At 35.1% G+C, this 23643-nt stretch overlaps 1 protein-coding gene and 1 long non-coding RNA gene across 3 annotated transcripts in view; one reads left to right on the top strand and one right to left on the bottom strand.

Annotated features, from left to right (window-relative positions):
- Positions 1 to 87: 87 nt before the first annotated feature.
- LOC308628208 lies at positions 88 to 23460 on the top strand. The gene is made up of 3 exons (XR_014017511.1): positions 88 to 169; positions 943 to 1062; positions 21833 to 23460. It is a non-coding gene; the product is annotated as an uncharacterized lncRNA (long non-coding RNA).
- The window catches only part of SPAST (spastin), a 53564-nt gene continuing 42391 nt past the window's right edge, over positions 12471 to 23643 (bottom strand). For both annotated transcript variants that reach the window (XM_081254967.1, XM_081254966.1), the window contains exons 12-17: positions 23455 to 23534; positions 21347 to 21389; positions 20053 to 20132; positions 18183 to 18253; positions 16801 to 16841; positions 12471 to 12765 (exon numbers count right to left, since the gene is read on the bottom strand). In XM_081254967.1, the coding sequence (XP_081111093.1) occupies positions 12643 to 12765; positions 16801 to 16841; positions 18183 to 18253; positions 20053 to 20132; positions 21347 to 21389; positions 23455 to 23534 (438 nt within the window). In that variant the 3' untranslated portion in view covers positions 12471 to 12642. The remainder of the gene's footprint in view (positions 12766 to 16800; positions 16842 to 18182; positions 18254 to 20052; positions 20133 to 21346; positions 21390 to 23454; positions 23535 to 23643) is intronic.

A 23643-nucleotide genomic window follows, 5' to 3' on the forward strand; every position in this document is an offset into this window, starting at 1 on the left:
GAAGGGGGTTGGGCACCAGAGGCCGATTGGCTGCGAGCGACGCGGGGGCGGAAGTGCGTGCACCGGCCTCATAATCCCGTTCCTCCTTCCCGGCTGCCCCTGCGTTCTACAGAGGCGAAGGTGGCGGCTAGAGCGACTCTTCATCCCCGGCCGAGGTGTGGGTTCAGAGGTACGCGCTGAGGTCTTTGTCAAGGAGCAATTAGGGTTTCTTTGTAATGTTAGAAAAGTTTCATTGAGTCCTGAAGCGCTTTTACCTATGTTGTGTTATTTAATTTTTGCAATACCTTACGAAATAGATTACATTCCCATTTTTCAAGTGAGGAAACAGGATTAAGAAACTTGCCCAGAGACATACATCCAGTTTGCCGTAGTAGCTGAATTTGAACTCAGGCCGACTAATGACGGACTACTGTGTTGTGCTTCCTAAAATACTACTTAAATTCTGTAAGATTAATTTTATTTTATAAAAGGAAAATAAAACACATCGAAATATAATTCATTCGACAGAAATTGAATATGGAGTATGTATGTGTCAGGTACTGATCTCATGAAAATGATATTCTAGTAAGAAGAGACAAAACAAGTAGGAGAAGGAAATGTTTAAAATATATCGGTAAGTAGTGCCATTTAGAAAATAGGGTAATGGTATGGAGAGTAACTGGGTCGCTAATTTAGAGAGGTAGTCAGAGAAAGCTTCTCTAAGAACATTAAATTTGACTTCCAAATGGCAAGTCTTTCTGTGAAGTTTTTTCTAGGCAGAATAAGTAATGCAAATACCTAAGTAAAACAATTAAGGGTGTTTTAAGATCAGAAAGAAGGTAATATGTCTGGAGAGTTGTGCTTGAGGGGAAGAAACGAAGAGAAGATCTAAGTGATAAACGGGCCAGATCAAGTCGGAATTTCTAATTAGGGGTAAAGAGATTGGTTTTTTTTTTTTCTAAGTGAGACCGGAAGCCAGTGGACGGTTTTAACAACGGAGTTACCTTCTACATTTTGGCTGTGGTATGGAGAATGAACCCGTAGATGGAAGATAATAGCTAACATTTATTAAGCACTTACGTGGTAAGTACTAAGAACTTAATGTATCATTTCATTTAATCCTCATAACAGCCCTTTGATATAGGTACTATTGTTAGCCTCTGCTTGGAAAGTTGTGTGCCAAGGTAACACACCTAGTCAAAGGTGGACCTGGAATTCCGTACATCATACTTTTAAAGCCTTACCACCTACTCAGTACTTGCTAATCCTGGACAGGATTTGAATCAAGAAGGCAAATTAGAACATTATTGCTTCATTTACCCTGAGCAAGTCATTCTCAATTCTTTTTTTTTTTTTAATATTTATTTATTTGGTTGTGCCAGGTCTTAGTTGCAGCCGGTGGGCTCCTTAGTTGTGGCATGCGAACTCTTAGTTGTGGCTTGCGTGTGGGATCTAGTTCCCTGACCAGGGATCCAACCCGGGCCCCCTGCATTGGGAGTGCAGAGTCTTAACCACCGTGCCACCAGGGAAGTCCCCATTCTTGATTCTTGAAGTTTCTTTCCAGTCTTTTTTATTTTAACAAAACTGGAATCAAACAGTACATATTATTTATAGTCTGCCTACTTCATGTAAGGATGTATTGTGACATTTTTCCCATGTCTTAATTTTCTAGAATATAGTTTTAGTGACCTTAGAGAATTCAATCATAGGCATGTGCCTTAATATCAATATATTTAACGAATTCCTTATTGATGAGTATAACAGGGTTTAGAGTTAGCAAAGATAAATCTCTCAAGCTATTTTAAGAAGAAAAAAATCTAATTCAGGGAATTGAGTAATTGATATAAAATCATAGGAAACAACTAGACAGAAGATCAACAATGAAACAGAAGACTTGAACAACACTATATACCTATTAGACCTAACATATGTCTAGAATACACCATCCAACAACAGCATAATACACATTCTTCTCTGGTGTATATGGAGCATTCCCAGGATGGAACATTTGTTAAAATAATTTTCAATAAATTTAAAGGGATTAAAATCATAGAAAGTATGCTCTCCAAATATACTGGAATGAAATTAGAAATCCAGGGGCTTCCCTGGTGGCGCAGTGGTTGAGAGTCCGCCTGCCGATGCAGGGGACACGGGTTCGTGCCCCGGTCTGGGAAGATCCCACATGCCGCAGAGCGGCTAGGCCCGTGAGCCATGGCCGCTGAGCCTGTGCGTCCGGAGCCTGCGCTCCGCAAGGGGAGAGGCCACAACAGTGAGAGGCCCGCATAACGCAAAAAAAAAAAAAAAAAAAAAAAAAAAAAAAGAAATTAGAAATCCATAACAGAAGGAAATTTGGGATGCTCCCATCTGGTGGAAATTTAAAAAACATACTCTTAGTCAATGGATCAAAGAAGAAATCACAAGAGAACTTAGAAAATACGTTGAGATGAATGAAAATTAAAACTCAACATACCAAAACTTATTGGATACAGCAAAAGCAGCCCTTAGAGGGAAATGTATAGCTGTAAATGCGTGTATTAAAAAAAGAAGGATCTCAAATCAATAACCTAACCTTCCATCTTAAGAAACTAGAAAAAGAAGAGCAAACTAAACTTAAAGCAAGCAAAAAGAAGGAAATAAAAGGGCTTCCCTGGTGGTCCAGTGGTTAAGACTCTGCACTTCCACTGCAGGAGGCACGGGTTTGATCCCTGCTCAGGGAGCTAAGGTCCCATGTGCTGTGTGGTGCGGCCAAAAAATTAAAATAAAAAGAAGGAAATAAAGCTTGGAGAGGAAATAAATGAAATAGAGAATGGAAAAACAATAGAGAGGTAATTCCCTGGCGGTCCAGTGGTTACAGTGGTTAGGACTCTGCTTTCACTGCAGGGGCCCAGGGAACTAAGATCCCACAAGCTGCATGGCCAAAACAATTAATTAATTAATTAATGTAAAAAAAAGAGAAAACAAAACCAAAAATTGATTCTTTAAAATTTTCAACAAAATTGACAAAGCTTTACCTAGACCAAGAAAAAAAAGATTCAAATTACTAAAATTGGGACTTCCCTGGTGGTCCAGTGGGTAAGACTCTGCACTCCCAATGCAGGGGCCCTGGGTTCGATCCCTGGTTGGGGAACTAGATCCCATATGCATGCCAAAACTAAGACCCAGTGCAGCCAAAATAAATAAATTAATTAAAGTTTAAAAAATAATAATTAAAAAAATTACTAAAATCAAGTAAGAAAGGGGGGACATTACTATTGATCTTACAGAAATAAGGATCATAGGGAGTATTATAAAGTTATATACCAACAAATTAGATAACCTAAATGAAATGGACTAATTTCTATAAAGACACAAACTACTGAAAATGACTCAAGAAGAAATAGAAAATCTGATTAGACATAACAAGCAATTGAACTTAAAATTAAAAAAAAAAATTCCACAAAAAGCCCAGGCAAAGATGGCTTCATCGATGAAGTCTACCAAACATTTAAAGAAGGATTAGCACCAATCATTGACAAACTGTTCCCCAAAAATAGAAGAGAAAGGAACACTTCTCTACTCATTCTGTGAAGCCAGAATTACCCTGATACCAAAACTAAACAAAAACATCACAAGAAAACTACAGACCAACATCCCATATGAACGTAAATGCAAAAAAACCTCAACAGAATAATAGCAAAATGAATCCACCAAAATATAAAAAGAATCATACACCATGAATGAGTGAGTGGGAATTCACAGGAATGCAAAGCAGGTTCAACATATGAGAATTAACAATGCAATACACCATATTAATAAAGGGCGAATGCCACACAATCATCTCAATAGATGCAGAAAAACATTTGACAAATCTTACACCCCTACAGAAAAAACAACAAACTAGGAATAGAACCACAGACATAGGTTCTTATGTTGAATAACTAGACCTTTTAGTTTGGAGGTGTATTCTATAACTAGGCCTAGATCTTTGTATGAAGTTATTAGATGTTTTATTTTGTTTTGAATATATTTTTGCCATTAACCTGCTTCTTTCTTGCTTTTGCTATTGTTTGTCTATGTTACGACGTCTTGTTTCATGTGTTTTGTTTATATTTTATTGTTTTATCTATTTTTAATGTATAAGGGAGTGTTCCATAGGAAACAGATGGAAGTATAAACCTGATAAGTCTTCAGTACAAGCCAGCCCTAAGCCCTAACAATTGGAAGTCCCATTGGATTGGTGATCAATTGTTGAAAAAGTGATTGATCAAACTTTGCCTTAGGTATCCTGCAGAACCTTCATGAGAACACTGTCCTGTCAGTTTGTCAAAAAAAGATCACTTTGATTAGTCCATATTCTGGGATTAGTGATCTGTAGAGTTTGTGACTATTGATTGTACAGACTCTTCCTAGTCATCCTGCTTGGCTGGAGAATCTGTGACACTAACAAAATACACATTGTCGATCAACCACCATGGTCTCCCTTTCTTGCAAATTACCTATGTCAAAGTCTCCACCTCCTCCTAGAAGAACTTCTGCCCCTTATATAAAATTACTTATAATCCAAAGTCTTGCATTTTCATTGGTAAATTAGAAAAAAATCAACATAGAATAACAATTACGAGAACTTTTAACATAAAATCAATTTTTTAAACTGAGAACACAGAACACCGGTGAACAGTCAGCTTTGTTAATTGGTATGCTGAGGCTTCAAAAGAAAATTCTAACTCCGACAGTCTCTCTGAAAGATTTTGCAACCTTCTGAAACCTACCCTCCTGGTATTTTTCTCTTTCTCTTCAGCTGTCCCTGACCTTCTAAGTGACATACCTTTTCTTCAGGGTTTTCTCAGGAAAATCAAAATCACATTGTAAACTTACTAGAAAAAGTCAAATTTATAGAAGTTAAATGAAAACTCTAATCTAGAGCCAAAACCCAGGAGTTAGGAAAATCTTTTTCCTAAACTTCAGGGAGACAGGCAAAAAAAATTGCTACAGAACTTAGGATTTTGTTAGATACTTAATGTCCTGGACTACAGATCTGTACCAAATAATTCAATTGTTTGTTCCTCAGAAAGGGTAAAATGTTTTATGTCAGCAGAGTAGAAAAGATTTAAATAACTCTGCTGTGTGATAAAAGTTTAAAAATAAAAGTAGAAAATATACCATTTAATTTCAGCATCTTTTAAGGGAACATTGACCAAAGATTCAAAACTGTAAACTAAATAAAAATGAAAGGGAATTCCCTGGCAGTCCAGTGGTTAGGACTCCACGCTTCCACTGCAGGGGGCCTGGGTTCATCCCTGTTTGGGAAACTAAGATCCCACAAGCCGTGCAGTTTGCGGCAAAAATGATGATGATGATGATGGTTTGGGAGTTTCCTGAGGTCTATTTTTTTTTAGTTCCCTAAGGATTGAACCCAGGCCCTCGGCAGTGAGAGCACAGAGTTCTAACCACTGAACCGCCAGGGAATTCCTCTCCAAACATTATTTGAAAAGATTTTGAAACAATGAGAAAGTTGCAGAAAAGTTTTAACTACAGTGCAAATAACTTTGTTTTTCTTGAAATGTTGTTGACTTGCTGCCCCATCACCCCCAAACATGTTAGTGTGTATCCCCTGCAAAGAAGGACCTACTTCTATGTAACCACAGTAACAGCCATCAAAATCAGAAAATTAACAATGACACATTACTGTCATCTAACCCTTAGACTCCATTCAAGTTTTGTCAGTTGTTCCAATAAGGTATTTTATAGGAGAAGGAACCAGTTCTAAATCACAAGTTGCATTTAGTTGTCATTCTATTTTGTCTTCTTCAGTCTGGAACAGTTCTTCAGTTTTTCACTTGACTTTCACGAATTTGCCAGTTATTTTGAAGATTCCAGTTATTTTGTAGAATGCTCCTGGAATAGATTCAGGTTGTGAATCTTTGAAAGGAATATCACAGAAGTAGTACTGCATTTTTCTCATTGACCCTATTATGTGAAATTTGGCCCAGTAATAACTTTCATCACTAGATTAAGGTGGTATCTGTCAAGTTTTTCCACTGTAAAAACTGTACTTTGAAACTATGTGAATGTATTCATACTTAATCACACTTTCAATTTATTCTTGTGTTTATGTATATGTTCACATTGGCTCATGGTTTCTTATTTTACCTCATGGGTTATAATCCATTACTATAATTACTTTAGATGCTCAAAATTGTCCAGTGGGAGCCCCTCTAACCAATAATTCATCTTCATCCTTCTTTAAGCACTTTCTTCTTTTCTGGCACAAGATATGCTGGGTTATTCTGTATTTTCTCTGCCCTAAACCTGGAGTTGGCCATTTCACCAAGGAGCCCTGGTTCCTTTAGTGGATATTATGCACCGAATGTTTGTGTCCCCTTAAAATTCGTATATTGAAACCCTACCGCCACAACGTGATGGTATTTGGACATGGGGTCCTTGGGAGATAATTAGGATTAGATGAGGTCATGAGGGTGGGACCCTCAAGATAGGATTAGTGTCCTCATAAGAAGAGACACCAGAGAGCCTGCTCTCTGTCACTGAGGACACAGCCATTTACAAGCCAGTGAGAGCTCTCCCCAGAAACAAAATTGGTAGGCATCTTGATCTTGGATTTCCTACCTTCCAGAACTGTGAAAATAAATATCTGTCATTTAAGTCTTTAAATGTCACATCCTTTTTAAGAGAATGAATTACTTTTTTTTTTTTTTTTTTTTGCGGTACGCTGGCCTCTCACTATTGTGGCCTCTCCCGTTGCGGAGCACAGGCTCCAGACGCACAGGCTCAGCGGCCATGGCTCATGGGCTCAGCCGCTCCGCGGCATGTGGGATCTTCCCAGACCGGGGCACGAACCCGTGTCCCCTGCATTGGCAGGCCGACTCTCAACCACTGTACCACCAGGGAAGCCCTCTTCATCTATTTTTATATATCTTAAATCATGAATTCATAGTCTTAAATCCAATTCCAGCCCAACCCCACAGGTTTCATTTATTTTGTATTCATAACTCCTTTCTCTGACAGAAACATGGCTCCACTATGGTTAATATATTGACTTGTCTGATTAAGTCTCCTGCATGTAAGCAGTTTGTCATCTTTGCTGACACCTTTCCCCAATACACACCTCTCTATTCTTGAGAACTTAGTCCTCATTCCAGGTTGCCCCAATACATATGAATAACTTCCTTACTCTGTCCCCAATACCCCATACTAAGCTGCCCATTATTGTAGACACCTTCCTCACCCCACTTGGTCTACGACACCCCACTTTGGGCCACCATGTGTCCCTCCTCCCCACTGCAAAACCTGCCCTGAACCACTGTGCGGAAAAGAAGCTAGCATAGCTGGGCTGAGATTGCTATCTTTTGAAAGGCCTGATTGCAAGTTTGGTTGGCATCTGGGAACTTGGATTTGGGGGAGGGTTCCTACCATTCCCTGAGAGTGGTTCACTGTTCCTAACACAGTTAGGCCTAACATCTTCACCCATGTTGTCATAACTTGATGCTGGAGGAATTAAGTGCATCCTGTGTAATTCCACTGGGAGAGGACTCTTGGAAGCTGGTGCTTGGTTTCCTCTGGGCTTTGCCCCATACTCTTGTTCCCTTTGCTGGGTGAGAGATTATAATATGCATCCTCATTAGTCTACCTTACATTAATACTATACAACTTTATGTACAATATAATAACCTTATTTCAACGTAATTCCATTTACTGCCCTCTCCTACCCTTTGTGCTATCTTTGTCATCTACTTTACTTCTACATACATTATAAATACCACACTGTAAATTTTTTTAAAACAACAAATAGATATTCAGAGAAATTAAGAAAAAATTATCTTTTGTATTTACTGACATATATATCATTTGCAAAGTTCTTAATTCCTTCCTGGTGATACAGATTCCTATGGAGGATTACTTTCTGCCAGCCTAAAGAATTTCTTAAAGCATTTCCTATAATGTCAGTCTGCTAACAACAAATTCTCTTAGGTTTTGTACACCTGGAGTAGCTTTTATTTTGTCATACTATTTTGAACATTCTAAGTAGACACAAAATTTTAGATTAACTTTTGTTAATTTTTGCACTTTTATTATTTTTTTAATTGACGTACAGTTGATTTCCAATGTATTAGTTTCAGGTATACAGCAAAGTGATTCTTTATATATATATATATATATATATATATATATGTATATATATATATATAATTTTCCAGATTCTTTTCCAGTTATTACAAGATATTGAATATAGTTCCCTGTGCTACACAGTAGGGCCTTACCTGTTTTTTATATAGTAGTGTATGATTTTTGCACTTTACGAATGTCATTCCAGCATTTCCTGGATTCCATTGTTTCTGATTAAGTTAGCCACCACTTTTACTGTTTATTCAAGTGTAATGTCATTTCCCCTCTGGCTGCTTTTGAGATTTTTTTGATTTGGTTTGGTTTTGTGCATGTGTGTGTGTTTTGCAATACTATGCACCCAGATGTGATCTTTGTTGCATTTATTCTGCTTGGAATTCACTGAACTTCTTGGACCTGTAAGTTGATGTTTTCCAACAATTTTGAGAAAATTTCGGGCGTTACTGCTTCAGATATTTCTCTTGCCCTATTCTCTTCCTTGCCTCTCCTCTGGACCTCAAAAGTACCTGTACATTAGACTGATACTGTCCCACAGGTCTCAAATCTCTGCTGTTTCTTTTTTTCTCTGTGCTTCAGTTTGATAACTGTACTGGCTGTCTTCCACTTTTCTTTCCTCTGCTTGTCCAGTTTACTGTTAAGCCCATCCAGTGATTATTTAAATTTAGACAGTATATGTTTCATTTCAGATTCTAATTTTTAATCACCAGACTTTGCATTTGGTTTTCAGCTTCTATTTCTCTGCCAAGAATCCCAATCTATTGATCCACCATTTTTTCCCCTGTAAATTTTTAAATGTATTTTAAAGCTGTTAAAAATAATTTTGTTAACTCCAACATAGGGTCATCTGTGTATTTGCTTCTATATATTTTCTGTTGATTACAGATCATATAATTTTTCTTTGTATGCTTAAGGTTTATTTTGTACTGGACTTTGTGAATGACATGTTATAAAGACTCTGGATTTTGTTTTCTTCCAAACAATGTTTTATTCTGGCTAGCTGTTAACTTACTAATGTATAACCTTGATCCTGTGAAAGCCTGATTTTAAGCTTTGTTTCAGTGAGTTTCTTCCCATTTTGCCCAGAGTCCTAAAGTACATCCCTTAGTTCTGGGATGTCATCCTTCCTCCTAAGCCACGGCCCGTTTTGGGTTTCAATGGGAAACCAGAAGTGTTTACTAAAACCCCTCTTGTTCGCCCTGTATTCGCCCAGCCGTTGTTACCACTACTCAGTTCCTTGGACTTCAACTATTGCTTTCTGCTGGGTTCCTTTGAATATCACACTGCACAGGTACAATTTTGGAATCCACCAAGCATTTGAAAAGAATTTGCAAGCAGATTTGGGGGATTAGATCTCTGAAGCTCTCTCCTTTTCAAAATTTCCCTCCTAATTTCAAGCTGTCCTAGAAGCCCCAAATGACTCCACAGCCCAGCAAGACTGTCACATTCTGCTTTAATTCTATTTCCAAGCACACTGCACAAGCTGGAAATTGCCCTCATGGTAAAAGCTAGTTAATGTGGATCTCTTCTAGTATATGATTTTGTGCTGTTTTTGTCTGTTTTTGATGCTTTTTAGAGTCTTCTAATCACAGCTTTTTATACTTTGTTCAGACTTTATATTTTTATTGGCAAGAGAGTCAGTCCAATAAAAGCTATTCCTTCAATACTAGACTGCAACCTCTGAAATCTCAAAAAGTTTCAGATAAAAAAATTAAAAGCAAAATAAAGTTTATAATTTATTTCCAATCCATTAGGATAAAAACCCACTTATGCAGCTGAACCTTTTAATTCATTTCTTCTGAAGAAAAGTACAAAAGACCAGAGTAAAACTGAGACAGGCATTTAAAGGAAAACCCTCTGACTCAGAGTCCAAAAACAAACTGCAAATGGTTCATTCTACCAAAAGAATTAGTTTTTGTACAAAATATAATGAATTTTACACTATACACAAAGACTGCTGTATATTTACTTAAATTAGAATTCTAGTATCTGATTTTCTTCCCATTCTTCCCAAGCACAAAGTATATATGCAAGTCGGAAATCTAATAACCTCAATTGCCAGACTGTCTAGAATAAGCTTTTACCCTTAAGATATCTGGAAAGATAGTATTGATTCTTTCCCTTGGCTCAAAGTCCAGTACATCAGTGTTTTAATTTAGTTTACAAAACTCTGCCATATTAACATGAACAGCACACTAACGTTTAATGTTTAAACATTACCTTTTACGAAATAACATGACACAGAGCTCAGTGCAAAACCTACAAGGTCACAATCTAAGCCTAATACTAATTCGGGAAACCTCAGCAACTTCTATCTTTATTGAAAAAGACCAAACCAATCCCTTACACATCCTACTATATAATTATTCTATGTTTATGGCCCTTCCACGAGAGAAACACAGCTTAAAATAAAACTTGGTCATAGTTAAGTCAAAGAAAATAGTTCTGTAGCACTAAGCTCAATTTTAGACCTCATCAGGAAATTAAAGTAACACAGATGGATATTCATACAGTAATATAATTCTGACTCAATGTTTATGACAGTATTAATTTGACTTTTATATAACATTTGAAGTCTTTGTTATCTAAAACCTTTCCCAAAAAGTGAGCTACATTCAATTACTGCAGATAATTTTATGATAATTTTAAAGGAGTTTATATTTTAAAAGTTGAGTTTAAAGCACACGGACTTTTAATATGATTAACCAGTTATCCAAGTATCAATAATGTTAATCTTTTTCTAAATAAAAGAAAAAATGAAATTTTATGAGCTTTATTGAAAACGTTTTAATTTGGGATGTTCCTAATTCTTGTCATCGTGTATATTTCATCATCTGTCATTATCAATATTTTATATTGGATGGTTTAGTGTTTGAGACCTTAGAAAGATACTACTCATGACCTAAAAATATGTATGGTTCTGGCTTAAAAAATTGTTTTTCTATTTATCTCAACCCTTTTTATTTTTATTATCCAGGGAGTTCTGTGATTAGAAGAAACATGATTTAAGGTATTGGTTACAAATAGCACATGATCTTAAGAAATCATACATCTATATTTAGATAAATCTTTAAGATGAGAAAGAGTAAAGTTAAGAATGTATGTCTTCATTATAAAATTCTTATCTAGTGGGGGCAAGTTTTTAACTTTAATATATTCTCTCTAAACCAAAGCTATTTTTCCTAAATGAAAAATATTTGTTACTACTATAAACTTATTATTTCCACCCATGACATTTTACATAAAAGCACCAAAGAAAATTTCTATAAACAAACTTTTAACCAGTAAACTAAGGGCAAATATCTATTTGCCTTTATTACAGTATTTAAAAGGCCATGATATGAGTCTCTACTTCCTACAATGACATTTTTATAATAAAAACCCAGGCATACTTATACAAACAAGAAACAGGATTACTGTACATTTTTGGGGAACAAAAGGCAGATTAACAGACTAAAACCTTTTAGTTAACAAAGTGAGCACAAGAAACCTATAAAATGTATGCAATGTATAAAAATTCAGTAATTTTTTTTAAAGTTTCATTGGAGGGATTAATAATTATTAAGAATAAAACATGGTAAATCCACTGGCTTGTAATTATCCTATAAATAGTAAGAAAATAATAAGCAATAAATTAGAAATGTCTTAGCTCCTAGTACTTCCCTTCTCGCACAGAAACCACTTTTACAGCAGTTAAAATTGGCTTTCTTAAATATTAGAATTCTAACAGAAAATAAATTCCATTAGGAATAAGTTAACAGTCTACAATAGATTTCTGACAAATATATTAGAAAAAAAATACAGCAGGTCACAGGAGGATTGATCTACATGTTGTATGACAGAGTGTCTGAAAACTTCAAAATTTCTCCATTTCACTAAATTTGTTTTGTTGCTATCATATTACTTTCTAAATTGTTTGGTAGAAAGGTAATAGAAAAATAAAAAGTGAAAAGGACACATTGTTTAATGTCTGTAGATTTATGAAGAAGAAAAAAACCTTCAAAATACTTTTTTCCTACTACTGTTACATAGGAAAAAGTTTCATTTGGCACACAATTTGTAAAAAGAAAAAAAAAAGAAACAGAGTGTTTGGCATTCCAATCACCCATAGTGTAGTAAAGACAACAGTAGGAAAGGAAAATAGGAAAAATTACTATTTTAAGAAAAGATGTCAGAAGACAAACAACCAAAGGCTCTTGTGTCTTCTACCATTCACTGTCTCTGGAATACTTTCATCTGCAACATAATATACAAATTATTATTTACATTATGATTATATTGGTAAAGAAGACCAGAATCAGTTTTTGTTCTGCTCTAACTACAGTGCCCATCGGGATATCTGTGACCATCAAGGCAAGAAGGCCTTAAACAAAATATTCCATTTGCATTGTATACTTTATTTAAATTTATTTTACGGTTCATCTTCTGGGGTGCACAAATAATTGTAAGACTGAAAAATCCTGTAAACTTAGGCTGAGTTTCTGTAGCAGATAACTATTCATAGAAGATGGTATGTTTCTCTCTTGGAAAGTAAAACGTTCTGCAGGCTTAAACAGTAGTATCTCCAAAATCCTTGTTCCAGCGTATGTAAGCTTCTAAGGTTTGAGGACTCACGCTGCGTTTTATCTTTTTTAAGGATTCGGTGAAGTCAGATAATCGAATATTTCTCATCTAGATTAAAAAAACACACATGACGATAGATAAACACATGTGCAATAGTTAACCCAATGACAGATAAAAGTAATGATGCTGTTGTTTATTAATGTTAAAATATATAGAGATGTATTCTTAGAAAATCATGCCAATCATCTTATTTTATATATTATTCTATATTAGGAAAGTTTGCTATATAAGAAATCCTACCAAAATGCTATACCAATATACTTTCATTTCACGTTTTAGCTCCTAGGTATTAACATTTTAAATCACAATATTTTCCCATTATAAAAACAAAACATACTCATTACAGAAAATTTGACAAAATATAGACAATCAGAAAAAAGAATCACTCACAATTCCACCGTTCAGATATACAACAACTATTTGGCTTATCTCCTTCCAGTTTTTTTTCTGCATATAGTTTCATGGAATTTTGCACTCTCAAGTCTCACTCACCACAAACACACTCTAGCTAAATTCATGCCAGGTTTATCAGAAAGGAAAGAGGAGTTTACAAGATGTACACAGGACTTTGAAGGAAATATTGCTCTTTAACTACAACATGGAGGAGGCTTATGTCTGAAATTTTCTAATATTAGTATTGCTTATAATACATTTTTATGTCAATTTGGTTTTATTTTCTGAGATTTTTAATTGGCTTCAAGAAAGTAAAATAAAACAATACTGAGTTAATAAATACCTAATTTTCACCTAAGGATTTTCAAAAGGCCAAATGGAGTTTGGCACAAGATGACCGGTATTAAAAATTATCACTTATGCATTATCACATGTATATTTTGCTCCCAAATAAGAAGTTAAAGAAGAACTGGAGACAAAACTTCAGCAACTGATATTTATTTATATTATTCTTTTTATTACTCTTATAAAACCCAATCTAACTACTTCACATCCTCTCTAATATCAACATAGCATAGATTAAGAAAATCAACTACATTTGTAACTTGTAGCCTAATCTGAAAAATTTGTCAAAATGAAAAAGGATATATTGTTACCATAATCACTGCATGACCCCTATTTGCTCCTTATTTAACTATAAAACACACAATGGCTCTTCCTAAAGCCCAAAATTTAGCAGAATGATGAATGTAATGTGAGTATTATCTATGATACTCCTGAATATCTGTTATTAAGATTAAGGTTTCAAAAGCTTTTGATGAAATTCTAATTTATGTTCATAGTTCGGGGTGTGTGTGTACGTGTATTTCACTGTGGAAAACAGTATGGAGGTTTCTCAGAAAACTAAAAAGAGAACTACCATATGACCCAGCAGTTCCACACCTGGCTATATATCTGAAAAAAACAAAAACACTAATTTGATAAGATACATGCACCCCAATGTTCATAGCAGCCTTATTTACAATTGCCAATATATGGAAGCAACCTAAGTGTCCATCAACAGATGAATGGATAAAGATGTGGTGTGTGTATATATATATATATATAAAATATATATATGCACACATATATACACGCAATGGAATACTACTCAGCCATAAAAAAGAACAAAATTTTGCCATTTGCAGCAACATGTATGGACTTGGAGGATATTATGCTAAGTGAACTAAGTGAGACAGAGAAAGACAAATACTGTATGATATCACTTATATGTGGAATTCAAAAAATACAGCAAACTAGTGAATATAACAAAAAAGAAGCAGACTCAGATATAGAGAACAAACTAGTGGTTAAGCAGGGAGAGGGCGAGAGGGGCAATGTAGGCATGGGGGAGTGGGAGGTACAAACTATCGGGTGTAAGATAGGCTCAAGGATGTATTGTACAACATGGGGAATATAGCCAATATTTTGTAATAACTGTAAATGGAAAATAACCTTTAAAAGTTATATAGAAAATACGATATTTTAAAAGTTAGTAAGAGACTAATGTATATAACAGGAAAAATCAACCGGTAGCTAGTTCAGTAAAGAGGGAAAAATAAATAGCAAAGAAGTCTTATCAAAACAAAATAATAAAAGAATAAAGTTGAACTAGATACAAACTGTGTGCTTTATAAACAAAGTACATTATACTCTGAATTTATAACCAATGATTTTCAGCACTACCTTTTAAAAACACAGAATTCCAACACAATTATTTGAGTTTCTATTCTTATAAACTATAAAAGGCAAATTAGGTATATCTCATCTAAATTTCTGCATATATACCAGCACCTGATAACACAGTTATTAAAATTGTACCGAAGAATAGCTGAAAAAAATTCTAGTACACAATTTTAAAACCAAACTACTTGTGTTTTTCTGTAATCTCATAAATAAGAAAATAGAATGGATTTCCTTGATCTCTATAATAAATTGCTGTTATTTAGTATTTATGTATTTTAAAATTATTTAATGGATACCTATACAGTATTCACTATTGCCAGACTTTCTAAAGTGCTTTATAAATATTAACTCATAAGCCAGGACTAATGACTAAAAGCTATTATCAAATTATTAATACTAAAATCATTAGGTTAAAAATAAATTTAAACTGAATGAAAGTATACAGTAGAACCAAAAACTATAACACTGTAACCTGACTACACATAATTAGTGGAATGGTCACAAAAGGTACCAGTAATGTTATTTTTTGTAATTCATTCAGTAGTTTTAATTTCAGTATATGGTCTGTCCAAGGGACAAAGAGAGAGGCCTAAAATGTCACACAATGGGCCTTTCCTCAACTTTAATCTAGGGGGCCAGAGTACATATATGAAAAATCAAGTTTATCTGTCCTGAGTCCAAGGTAGGGAGAGTGGTGTGTGGAAAAGAAATAATTCATGCACAGTGCTTACTTTTGGTTAGAAAAGTACTATTAGGCTTATGCTATAAGAACATTTAAAAAATAATATATTGATGGGATACTGTAAATAAATTATACCTAAACTATTAAAAAAACCTCAAGACAGACTAATAAATTTTTAAAAATTAGAAAAATGTGGAATCAAAATTATGAATCAGATAAAAGGGACCTGAAACTTATACTTTAAACATGAATTTTTAAGGTAATAGTAGCTAAACACCAAAGTATATGACATGTGGAATTCTCTGTTCCTAAGCTTCATTCATGTCAAACACAATCCAGGTAAACTAGACTGCTGAAATGGAAAAAGGTGGTTGCAAGAAGTCTGAAGGCTTTCTTAGTAATGTAGTTGGTTAAGCACCATGCACAAGATGCCTGAAGACAACCTCAAATTTACTTGGAAGCTTGAAGAAAAAAGACTGCCAAAATGTACTCATACTCAAGTACATTTATTCTCTATGTTAAGAGTTCACTGTTAACACTTGGACAGGACTCTCTGCAATGTAATGTGCAGATAGATCCTCTAGCCAGCCACCAGCCTCCAGCCCATGCCTCTGGGGTTTTTTATTGTTTTTTTTTGTTTGTTTTGTTTTCAGTTTACATTTGGACTCCACTGGAGTTCTATTCTCTCTTCTGTTCCAAGAATGAAGTCTCTTTGGTTAGTAATGTTTCAGGTGCTGAGCTCTGAGAGATAAGTTACATAATTCAAATCTGATTTAAACTGGCTGGTTACATAGTTATGATCATTTTGCATGGCAAAATATATTTTGCTGGCAATTTTTTTCAAAAGAAATGCTTCAGCATCTCATAACGGGACCTCCCATATTTTTTAAATGTAATGAATTACATTACAATGGAAACTATTGCTTTTATAAGAAGGAAGACATAAACATTATTGAAAAACTAACAAAACAGAACATCAAGGGGTTAACCTGTTACAAGCTATATTCATAACGTATAAAATCCTCAAGTTGCCTATAATGTTGTTCTGTTTAGTATTTATGTAATATGATTTGACAGAAAATGACTTAATGATTATGTATATTTATTGTGTATTACCAAAGGACACCATAAGAGACTAGTTGGACAGTCCTCCATATTTTGAAATGAAGCAAAATTAACTTTTTCTAGTTTCTAATCAGATAAACTAGAAAAATCCAGACAAAAGATATGTTTTTCAATCTAGAGGACCAGAATGAAAAAAAGATAATTGTAAAATAGTATACCTCACTGGCAGACATATTCTTCACTTGTTCTGGTTTCAGTTCTGTAAAATATAAAAGTCACTTACAAAAAAGAGATTGCCAACTTTAAACTAACGAAGTACAATAATCTAAAAGTATATGTTCAATATAAATCATTATATTAAAAAGAGACCATACATTAAGAGCACATACAATTTATAAATGCTTAGAATAATATCCCTTCTTAGGAAGGCATTCAATTTCTTTATATATTGCTCAAGAACAACAGATTCTACAAATTTCATAGTAAACTTAAAATAATGCAACTTGTTCTTTACAAAAGGCATTTGTTGTTTTAAGCCAACAACTTTGTTTCAGAATAACAGCTAAAATATTCTAAAAAATACACATGATTTATACATTAGCTACTGACTCTGAGTCCAGTATCTGAACAAGATTTCATGCCTCCTGCAGAAAGAAAGCTTGACTGAAATGCTTTACCCAGAGTTTCAAACTATATTCTCAAGGTTACATTTATTATTCTCTAAAGCAGCAGTTCTTAATCAGTACCCTGTTTCACTGTTAGAGATACGTTCTGGAAGTTGCATGTTCCATGTTCAATTTTACCACCATAGCCAGTAATCTGAGTGCATACCTGAGAGCATCACCCATCCACTGCCCATGCTGCCTGTGGAAGAGTAGCTGAAAACATCTACTCTAAAGTGATTATCACAGTGAGTTTAATCTAACATAACCTAAAAATGATAGATGTGGTATTTCAGGGTCAACAAATTACCTTGAATCAAAACAGAGCAATGAATGATATACTTTGCTGCAATTTTTCAAAAGATAACATATAATGATAAAAGTAAAAACTTCTATTTATATGTTTCCTTACACACATTAATTTCAAGTAATACTAGAATACTGAAATGAAAAGAACCAAAAAATAGATAAGAAAATCTTCCTTTATTATTCTTTTCCACTTGCTTTAAAAAGTTCTCATTTTCTTGAGTTTTCTACTGCTAACCTACTATCAAGAAGTAAAACCTGCTGTCCAGAACAGGGCTCATGGTCCACTGATCCACGGACTGTCTTTGTATGGTCTGTGAGCTAAGAATGGTTTCACAGCTTTTTGTTGTTGAAAAAAAAAAAAAGAGGAGGATGAGCAGGAGGAGGAGGAGTCAGAAGAAGAGTGAGAAGAAGAAGATGCAACAGAACATATGCGGCCCATGAGTCTAAAACTATTTTCAGAAAGGTTTGTTGACCCTAAGTCTAGAAACTTTGTATCAAGTTTTAATCAAGTTTTCCACTGATATAGTTTTACTGCTTTCTTACTAATAAAAAATATCAACAGGGACTTCTTAAACTTCTGAAGTGGTCTAATAAACAGTTGAAAATGCTTCAAGCTTTTGTATTCCTACCTCGGATAGGACCCAGTGCTGCATCTTTTGCCAGAGCTGTTAGATCACTTCCTGAGTATCCATCGGTCATTCTGAGAATGGGAAAGAAAAAAGAGCAACTTATTTTCACCTTTGCAGATTTAAATCTCCACATAATAAGAGAGTAAAACCTAGCTTGCCTTTTTTATCAAGCAGACAGCTATGTGATTTGATTTGAAGGACAGAGGAAGGCCTACTTGCTAAAAACAAACAGCCAACTGGTTCCTTATAATGCCTCGAATTTTCATTATTAGAACCATTCCTTTAGATTAAAGTATACTATATCTCCAGGAGGCTCCATTAAACTGTAAATATGTGCCCTGGAAAGGTAACATCTATAAGCCATTGCTGGCCAACTGACACATAACCACAATTACTTCTCTATAAGTTCCTGAGTCTTTATCTTGACAAAGAGAACTGCCTTGATGAAATGAGGGCCAATCAAGGAAGATTTCTTTAAATGTAGGACAGACAGGGTGAAGCAAGGGTCTGGGATAGAAGACATTGGCAAAGGGAGGCACACCTGAATGGGATGCCACAGTGGAGATCCTGGGCAGCCAAGACACTATCAAAGGGAACTAAGAACTAGGGAGGCAAAGAGGAAGAGGAAAATAAAACAAGAAAAAAAGCATTTACTTATGTACTATGTTAAATAACTGTACAAACATTATTAGCAGAATATTTTATTGGAATTCAAAGGATCTCAGTATTTCCAAGTACTGAATTTGTTATTTTCATAGGTATCTGGGAACTCAGAGTTTTACCAACATAACTAGCTATTCACATTCTTGTTGAACATTTTAAATTACTTTATGAGATTTTTTTCAATGACTAAAATTCATGAGTGTATCTTCTATATTCAGTTTCTACTTAATACACCACTCATAAAAAAAAGCTGAAGAAGTCAAAGTTTAAAAATATTATGTGGGGCTTCCCTGGTGGTGCAGTGGTTGAGAGTCTGCCTGCCGATGCAGGGGACACAGGTTCGTGCCCCGGTCCGGGAAGATCCCACATGTCGCGGAGCAGCTGGGCCCGTGAGCCATGGCCGCTGAGCCTGCGCGTCTGGAGCCTGTGCTCCGTAATGGGAGAGGCCACAGCAGTGAGAAGCCCGCGTACCACAAAAAAAAAAAAAAAAAAAAAAAAAAAAAAAAATTATGTGTAAGCAAAAGAACAAGTTTAAGTGAAAATATGTGTTGGTGTAGGCAGATATGAGATGTTTTACCTTTTAAAAATTACTTCAGGGCTTCCCTGGTGGCGCAGTGGTTAAGAACCTGCCTGCCAATGCAGGGAACACAGGTTCGAGCCCTAGTCCAGGAAGACCCCACATGCCACGGGGCAACTAAGCCTGTGAGCCTCAACTACTGAGTCTGCGCTCTAGAGCCCATGAGCCACAACTACTGAGCCCACGCGCCTAGAACCCGTGCTCCGCAACAAGAGAAGCCACCGCAATGAGAAGCCCATGCAACACGACGAAGAGTAGCCCCCGCTCACCGAAACTAGAGAAAGCCCACATGCAGCAACGAAGACCCAACACAGCCAAACATAAATAAAATAAATTTATTAAAAATTACTTTAATACCACTTATAACTTTTAATAAATTTATAAAAAGAATATATACTACCATCATTAGCTGTTTAGGTCATGTCTTCTAGAGGATCTAGAAACTAAAATTTAGACACCATATATATAAGAAAATGAGATGAGAGAAGGTAAAGGAAGTAGAGAATGAAACAATAAGAAGTTTTCTGATAGATAAATTACTCATTTCATACATGAGCTTACTTTAAAGAAAACAGAAAAAGAATTCTTAAAAAAAAAAACCTGCAAGATAGACCAAATCACATTACTCACCTAGCAAGTTGTGCTAGTTCTTTTTGGGTCAATGGGCTTCCTTGTTTACATAATAGATTTTTTAATAAAAGTAGTCGTGTCTGAAAAGAAATATTAAAGAATTATCAGTCCATAGAATTGGCTTAATAAAATATCCAGGAGTCAGTCAGGTTCAAATCCCAACAACTCATTTAGGAGCTGAATGATCTTATACAAACCACTCTACCTCTTAGAGCCTCATACATATATCTGTTAAAATAACAATTTTTTGAGAGTTCCTGAAAGAGTTAAAAACAATCCAAATAAAACAATAAGAAAGTAGCTGCTGTTACTACCAAGGATGCTAAGGGTCTGAGCTAGACACCACAATTAAAAAAAAAGTTTTATAGAGATATGAATTCATGTAACATGGAATCTCACCCTTTTGAAGTGTATAATTCAATGACTTTTAATAAGTTTATTGTGCAACCATCACCATAATCCAATTTTAGAACATTTCTATCACCCAAAAAATTCACTTGTGCCTGTTTGCAGTTAATCCTGACTTCCACCCACAGCCTTACCTAATCACTATTTACTTTGTTTCCAGAAATGAGCCTTTTCTAGACATTTCATAAAAATGGAATCATGTGATAGGAAATCTTTTGCATCTGGCATCTTTACTTAGTATAATGTTTTTGAGGTTCATCCTTATTATGGTATGTGTAAGCTCATTCCTTTTATTGCTAAACAGTATTCCATTAAATGGATATACCACATTTGTATATCCTTTCACCAACTGATGAAGGATTTTTTTTTAATTATTTATTTATTTATTTTTGGCTGTGTTGGGTCTTCGTTGCTGCGCGTGGGCCTTCTCTAGTTGTGGCGAGCAGGGGCTATTCTTCGTTGTGGTGCGTGGGCTTCTCATTGCGGTGGCTTCTCTTGTTGCAGAGCACGGGGTCTACTTAGTTGCTCTGCAGCGTATGGGATCTTCCCAGACCAGGGCTCGAACCTGTGTCCCCTTCACTGGCAGGTGGATTCAGGTCACCAGGGAAGCCTGAAGACTATTTTAGATTCTCTGTAGTTCTTGGCTATTATTTATAATGCTGTTATAAAAATTCTTGTACATGTCTGTGTAGACATATGTTTTCATTTCTCTTGGATAGATTCTTAGGAATGAAATTTTGGGGTCTTACAGTAAGTTTTCTGTTTATCTTTTTAAGAAACCGCCAAACTTTTCCAATGCAGCTGTACCATGCACTGGAAGACTTAATACTGTCAAGATGGTAGTTCTTGTTTCTGCCTTAAAAAAAATTCAAACACAGATACATACCTCCTCATTTGGCAAAGACACATATACCCGTTTGGTGAAACGCCTAAAAAAAGGATTCAAGCAATCTCAGAAATACAGTTTTGAATTTACAGATAATTCAGTTCAAGTAGCACATAACAAGAACAAAGCTTTAAATATAATTGCTCAAGGCATTTGAATACATTTTAGTAGTTATCGGTGTAAAAGTTACTCTTTTAAAATATTCTAGTGAAATATATAAAATAGATAACTAATAAGGACCTACTGCATAGCACAGGTAACACTACCCAATACTCTGTCATGACCTATATGGGAAAATAATTTAAAAAAGAGTGGATATATGTATAACTGATTCACTTTGCTGTACACCTGAAACTAACACAAAATTATAAATCAAATATACTCCAATAAAAAGTTTTTAAAAATTGTAGTTAATGTTTAAAAATCCTTAATTCAATATTGTCAGAATTAAATTAACCATTTATGTATTTGTATTTTTTTTAACAGCACTAACACTTTAAAACAAAATATCTGATATAAGAAGTTGAAGAAACAGATCTCTGCTGTCTTCTTGAAACTGAAAACAACTAAAACCAACAAGGACAACAGAAACAGCAATGTGAACTCCATCATCAACAAACTACATAACATTTACAGAACTAAAATGTATGAAGAAGGGATGCCTAGGGCAGGAAAATTACACTGACAAAGGTGAATACAGACAGCACCTGCCACTGCAAATTTTAGACATGGCTGTCAGAGCAGAGTTTTCCAGAGGGAACAGAGAGAGCACACTCTGAGGGATAATAAAACTAACCTCCCCATATTTAAGCAAACATGTGAGGACTGGCTCTGCAGATCATGTGACCCTAGTCAGTAGCAAGGGAATGGCAAGGAAGATGAGGCTGAACAAAGAAACTCAAAGATACATCACCTTTGTAAGAAGACATCAGTCAGTCTGGCAAGATGACAAGCTGTTTTGCAATGACCAATCTTTTCAGTTGAAGAAGACTAAATCAACCCAATAGCTTATTTATACACACGTATACTTCTTTATCAGGTACGGCTTTGTTGTGAGTCAGGGAGACTGCCCACCAGTCCAGGGTATTCATAGGACAACTCAAGATACATGCTTGCTACCTTACTTTTCTAGCTCTTCTACAATATCCTTCCAAATTGGGTTTTCCAAGAAAACTCCCCTTATTCAAATAAAATTAATAAGCAAAACAGACAAAAGCATAGGACTGATTTTAAAAAACAGTGCCAAAAAAAGAGGGGAAAGAATACAGTAAACATAAAATAGATAAAATGAAGAACATGCACAAGAGGATTTTGCCATAAAGCAAATTAAAATTGTGACCAAATATCTTTCCAAGAAATAAAATAATTTGATGAAAAAAAAGGCTCCTATGAAATAAGAGCTCAGTGAGATAAAAAGGCTCAAGGAAATGACATACAAAGGCTCAAAGAAGTAGACAACAGAAGATGAAAAATGGGTTTGCAGAGATCAGGAAAGCAATAAAAAAAACAAAAACCACCACAGAAACAAAGGCTACAAAAGTAGTAGTAGTAGTATTAGGAGATTAGACACTAACCCTACTGGATTAACCCATAAATGTGAATAAATCAGGCTTGCTTCAGACTTTCACACTGCAACATCCAATCCTAGAAACAATGGGGCAATGTTATAAATTCCTCAGGAAAAGAACGGGAGATCCAAGAATTTTATGCTGAGTCAAACTGTCCTCCCAGTAGAAAGGGAATAAATTTGATCAAACACAGGAGAAGAGAGCATATGGCTCCCATGAGCTGTGCTTTATCAGCTTCTCATGAAGCCCAGTAAAAGAGGGTAAAAATCAGTTTCATTGTTTTAAGATACTTTAATCCAACCCAGAAGAAATAAGTAATTTCCCTAAAACCATAAAGTTAAAAATAGTTTTCCTGATATCATGCTGGCCCTATCCTCAAAATCTTCAGTTGGTAACAAGAGACCAGAAGATGGATATAGAGAGGAAAATAATGAATTTAGTCTTAAAATTGAAAGAGAAGGAAACAAGAAATACATCAGATGAACACATGAGTAAATACATCTGTAATAAATGTGTGCGTTTCTACATAAATTTCCCTACCTGAGAACAGCCTCATCAAGCTCTTGTGGCCTGTTAGTTGCACCCATTACAAGCACTCTGTCATCTCCAGCAGATTGTACCTATAAGCCAAAATTTTTTTTCAATACTTTTAGATAAATAACAAAGAAAAACATAATAAAGATACCTATTTCTAATTTGGGCCATTCAACAGGAAAATACACTAAAATG

Source organism: Mesoplodon bidens, assembly GCF_964165515.1.
Source record: "Mesoplodon bidens genome assembly, chromosome: 14".
NCBI lineage: Eukaryota > Metazoa > Chordata > Mammalia > Artiodactyla > Ziphiidae > Mesoplodon > Mesoplodon bidens.